The sequence below is a fragment of the Sycon ciliatum genome, chromosome 2 (genome assembly GCF_964019385.1).
Source record: "Sycon ciliatum chromosome 2, ocSycCili1.1, whole genome shotgun sequence".
NCBI lineage: Eukaryota > Metazoa > Porifera > Calcarea > Leucosolenida > Sycettidae > Sycon > Sycon ciliatum.
Window position 1 is genome coordinate 41865924 of NC_088644.1, and position 5500 is coordinate 41871423.

The 5500-nt window shown below is 46.9% G+C and overlaps 1 protein-coding gene across 1 annotated transcript in view; it reads right to left on the reverse strand.

Annotated features, from left to right (window-relative positions):
• Positions 1-3174, reverse strand: part of LOC135810150 (uncharacterized) — a 17262-nt gene extending 14088 nt beyond the window's left edge. The window contains exons 1-3 of the mRNA XM_065323617.1: positions 2906-3174; positions 1711-1855; positions 1-8 (exon numbers count right to left, since the gene is read on the reverse strand). The exon at positions 1-8 is cut by the window's left edge and continues 128 nt beyond it. Of these exons, the coding sequence (XP_065179689.1) occupies positions 1-8; positions 1711-1855; positions 2906-2970 (218 nt within the window). The 5' untranslated portion in view covers positions 2971-3174. The remainder of the gene's footprint in view (positions 9-1710; positions 1856-2905) is intronic.
• Between the last annotated feature and the right edge of the window lie 2326 nt (positions 3175-5500).

Here is a 5500-nt window from a genome sequence, read left to right on the forward strand (position 1 = left end):
CCGTCACCCTGTGGATCAGAACGAGAAGAGGCAATTTTCAGAACACCAATGTTCAGAACACCAATGTTCAGAACACCAATGTTCAGAACACCAATGTTCAGAACACCAATGTTCAGAACACCAATATTCAGAACACCAATGTTCAGAACACCAATGTTCAGAACACCAATGTTCAGAACACCAATGTTCAGAACACCAATGTTCACTACGTAACTACACAATCCATGTTGACATAGATCTACTTGAATTAGTTCTACCGGCAACATCCTTGCGTACATTGCTGGTAGTCGTTCTTTCTCTTTTGTATTTCCCTTCATTCTATTTCCTCCTCCCGCGTGAGTGGGTCTATTGTTTAGAATAGTAATAATAATGGTAATATGTCTGTTATACTGTATAGCAGGAAATTTTCGGACAAAGCCGAATTTCGACCTTTCGTACGGATTATATTTTTGCACAGTGCTGCATGCTAAATGCACGCGTTCGAATGCGGTACGCATGGATAGTGCACATAACTTCACAGAACGAATTTTAGTACGGAATTAATTTTAGTACAAAAGAGGCCGTGTACGAAATCGTACGAAAATAAATTCCGTCCGAAAATTTAGTGCAATACAGTAGTCGCCACTGTACATAACCCCAATCCGAAGTAATCAATATGCAGGGGCGTCGGACACGGCACGGTCACTACGGTATTGACCGTACCACTTGTTTCCCCAGTTACCACGTGAATAAATAAAATAAACTGATTTGCGCAAACAATTTTTTTCTAACATTTTCAGCTTGGCCACCCCACCCCCAAGTTCATTGTGCCGTGGCGTTGACATGTCAAACGGGCCTGAATCCTGTCTTGAGCTGTCCAAATTCCCACCTAGCCAAGGGGACAACGAGTTTTCAGGTTGTGTGCGTGCATTGTGCACGCACGGGGTCCTGAATTCCAGCTGACAGCAGCCTGTCTCTCAGTGACACTGTAGACCAGCCTGACTAGGAATGATACTAGTGCAGTGCACCTGTCAACTTTCCCTGGCTAGAAATGTGCACTAACTGTGACTAAGTGACTTCATGCATAATCTTCCCTGTGCAGGTGCTTTCTTCATGCTAGACGCCTCACCTCACATGGTATAGCCATTATACTGTCGGCAGCCACCCTCTCCCACTACACGCACTTGAATGTCAGGTACTGTACTGCACTGTACTGTACTCTACTCTACTGTCGCCTTTTATCAATGTAACCGCCTTCATTATTCATATGTTGGGCTGTTTCATGTTCAATATTGGCATGTTCTGCGGATTTGTAGCATGTTTGGCAATTCTAATAATATCCTGCAATAATATTTTGTAGGTGTGTGACTACTACTTCATGTGCTACAAATTGTACATGTACCTGACTACATGTACCTGACTAAATACCAGCCAGCTGGCATGGTACATGTACCTGACTAACTACAAATCGTACATGTACCTGACTAAATACCAGCCAGCTGGCATCGTACATGTACCTGACTAAATACCAGCCAGCTGGCATGGTACACCAACCTTTTCTTCTTCCTTTTTTCGTTAACGGCTTTGTACCTCGAATGCCGGGTTCTTTACAATCTGTATCACAATTTGTGAGTTCAGCAATATAGGTCCCTACTCACTGTACTGTACTGTGCTGTGTTGTGAGTTACTGTGCTGTGCTGTGTACATGTGCGCTAGGGACTGTCAGCATACCTTGGCACCCTTCAGGTCAGCAGCTGATTGTATCTGTCCACCATTCAGGTACAGAGATCCGCCGGTGCCAGTTTGGAAAGCAATATCACCATTCCTGCCGGCGCTGAATGTCAGTGAACCTCCATTGGTGGACACACGGGGCTCTCTATGATAACCATGGTGATATCACAACAAAACAAAACAAACACGGAAACAAGTCATGTGTGATCGAAGCAAAGATCTGTTACAGTGTAGCTACACGCTGTTACACTGCGACAGGTACCAGTATGAGCTCATACATAGTACGTACAATCGCTGTAGATGATGTATATTGTGGGAAATAGTGAGGTGTAGAAACAGTGAGGCAAGCTGAGATGGGACTAGCTGCACCTGCAGCAGGACTTATGAAATGAATGTCTCGCAAGACACGGTTATGTAACTTGACACACACGCACAAACACGGACACACACGGATGCACACACACACACACATACACACACACACACACACGCATACATGCACACATATGTGCATGCTTGAACGTGCATGCATGCGTGCACACACACACACACACACGCACACACACACACACACACACACACACACACACATACACACACACATACACACACACATAATTATTATAATATAAACGGACGCGGACCCGCGCACGCACACTGATCAAATGTTCACTTGCTCGCCATGTGGCCGCATTCTTGCCATTGTGCACTCCGTGGCACATCTGCTCTCATAATTTTACTACCGCCTGTGTGGACACACCGTTTCATCTATCTGTTACGATCCCTTCCCGGTCTACGAATCCTCTTGCAATAGTTCCTGCCATAACCGGCTCCTCGCGCTCCTCTGAATTATACACCAGGCAGAGTTCATTGGGATTAAGCGTGACTCTTGAAGTCCATGGCCGGAGAACGAAAGAAAGTGAAGTCTCGGTTTTGGAACTTCTATCGTCCTCGGAACTATCTTCCCGATGTAATTTCGCCAATAGCTACGTGAACGCCTAGAAGCCGATACTCATGTGGAATAGACGGAGTGCCATTGCAGCACTAGTCTGCAACCGAATCTAGAGCAGACGGTTTTCGTGTCCACCGAAGAACATGCCAATATCCTTTGCCAAAACGCCATCCAGTGATTGAGGCGTTTTGCTCAAACCATAGTAATGCCACTACTAATGGCCTAACCGAATCTAGTACTTACGAGTCAGTCACCGCCTGTGTCTGAGCAGCCAGTCCGCAAAGGAGAATAACAATCGCTAGCTTCATCTTCGTCCAGTGAGTGTCTACAAGCAAGAAGGCTATGTTTGCATGTGGCTCCAAGCTCGATCCACAAGCAATGAAGCTTTTTTCCCAGCACGCCTTCTCAGAAAACTCCAGTGTTCGAACTAAACCCGGATATTGACCACACACCGTCCCTGCCTGGTGGATCTACGTCTCCATTTGGTGGTACGGCAGATAGCTACAGCACTCAGCAGCCCCGACTCGACGCTAGGCTGCCGAGTTCAAGAGAAAAGTCCGCACTTTGTGAGCTTGTCTATTTTTTTGCTGATCTGCACGATGAGCATTGGGTATGGGACGGATGGCTCGCGCGATTCGCGCATATATCTACGAGCGAAAGAATTCGTCTGATCGCGTGATTATCGTGTGGCCAGTAAGAGTCATCATACTCATACTCATAGTTATGTCATTGGAACCTGCACCGTGGAGAGATCATCACGCCCAAAACGTGCAAAACTCCAAAAGCCAGATCGGGGAGGTCCCAGCCTGAAGAAGCGAGAGACCCAGACTTGGATAGGACCAATTATTACATGCATCCTGCGGTCTGCCACCTACCTGTCCATCCTAGCAGCCGGCGGCGCTTCTTTCCTCGAGTTTCCACCAGTGAATGGCTGTGCTTATTTGTACTCTGTGGTTATTGGTGGTGGCGCACGGTGTTCGTTCATTGTGGTGGTGTAGTACGAGTAGAATGTATTAGTTTTACTAGGGAATTCCGAACAGGCGTTGCCTTCATAGTGGGAACCCCAGGAATGACTTGGTGCTTGTGACAAATGCAGAAATGGGCTTAGCTTGAGGACATCCAGGTGGAGGCATGTGTCCATCTGTCTGCTGCCAAACATGAAAATAACATAATCATTCAGGCCGTAACGAGACGTAGATCTGGGTAGGTTCAGAGCGGCCGGAGCTTGGCCTCGGGTAGCAGCATTTGTGCGGTATGATGCAGAGCGCGGGGGGGGAAATAGCGTCACGGTTTAAAACAGGACTGGTGCAACGAGATAGACACCCAAAATCAACACAAAATGCTTCAGGTTTACACGGCGACAGAAAGTACATGTATACAGGTTATATTTGGTGAGAATGAAATCGATACAAGTATACTGATCATGGCCAAATACTCGCCTTAGGAACCTAATGCTGGTTGACTCAAGGTTGACTCGGAGTTTGGCAGAGAAGCAGTGAACTTGATATGCTGGCATAGCCCAAGGTGGTGGTGCATGGTGTTCGTTCATCGTATATGTAGTGGTGATGGTGCATGGTGTTCGTTCTTTGTGTTGGTGGTGGTGCAGAGGACATCGAGTACGCGCTTACATAATAATTATTATTGTGGCAGTGAAGTCAGTGGGGAAGAGATCTATGGCATGTAGATCTACAAGCATGAAACTGAACGTGTCATTGCTGTGCTGTGCTAGCTAGCTCGACCTTTGGCGGCTTGGGATTGATTTCACGTAAATTGTACGCATGCACCTGAGGTTTTCATTCATGTTCCAGTACAGCCGGGCTTTCCTACCCCCTCGATTTCTATTTTCTCTCTCTCCTTTTCGTCTGCCTTTCTGTCTGTCTTCTCTGTCGCACTCTCTCTATATCTATCTCCCTCCCTGCCTCCCCCCCCCCATCTCTCTCTCTCTTTCTCTCTCTCTCTCTCTCTCTCTCTCTCTCTCTCTCTCTCTCTCTTTCTCTCTCTCTCTCTCTCTCTCTCCTCTCTCTCTCTCTCTCTCTCTCTCTCTCTCTCTCTCTCTCTCTCTCTCTCTCTCTCTCTCTCTCTCTCTCGCTCTCTCTCTCTCTCTCTCTCTCGCTCTCTCTCTCTCTCTCTCTCTCTCTCTCTCTCTCTCTCTCTCCTCTCTCTCTCTCTCTCTCTCTTCTCTCGCTCTCTCTCTCTCTCTCTCTCTCTCTCTCTCTCTCTCTCTCTCTCTCTCTCTCTCTCTCTCTCTCCATTCCCAGTTCGCAAGGCTTGGCGGGGTTGTGAGAGGCTTTCATTTCATCTTCTCTTATTATTTCTTATTGTTTCTGTAGTTTCATCTCATTACAAACATTGTGCCGCATTTTCTCCATCTGGGCATAAAATCTAGACTGCCAACATGCTTGTAAAATCATGCACCTGCTTTCAGCCTACTCAAGCTCAACTGACGAGGGATGAATTCCCCCAAACACTGTGTATTGAGGGGGGGGGGAGTGGTGCTTTCTTGCTGTTTTCCAAAGCGGACGGTTCGATGGACTTCTCGTGTGCTCTGGATGGAAGTCGTGAGTCAGTCAAGTGAGATTCAAGTCGGCAGGAAAACACATTCTTCCCCTACTATCACCGAAGTCGCACCAACCTCTTCTTTATCTTTTTTTATAAATGTAACTTACTCTGTCTAGGAAACAAATCCTCAACACAATCAGAGAAGGCGACTGCAGGAGCAGCTCCGGTACCAAAAATGCCTACAAGTGCAAGGGGCCTGGACCAAATGGCAGACACAATGTTCGAGGACATGGCATGGCGGAAACTCTTATACGAGGCTATGGAAGGACGATATCGTTC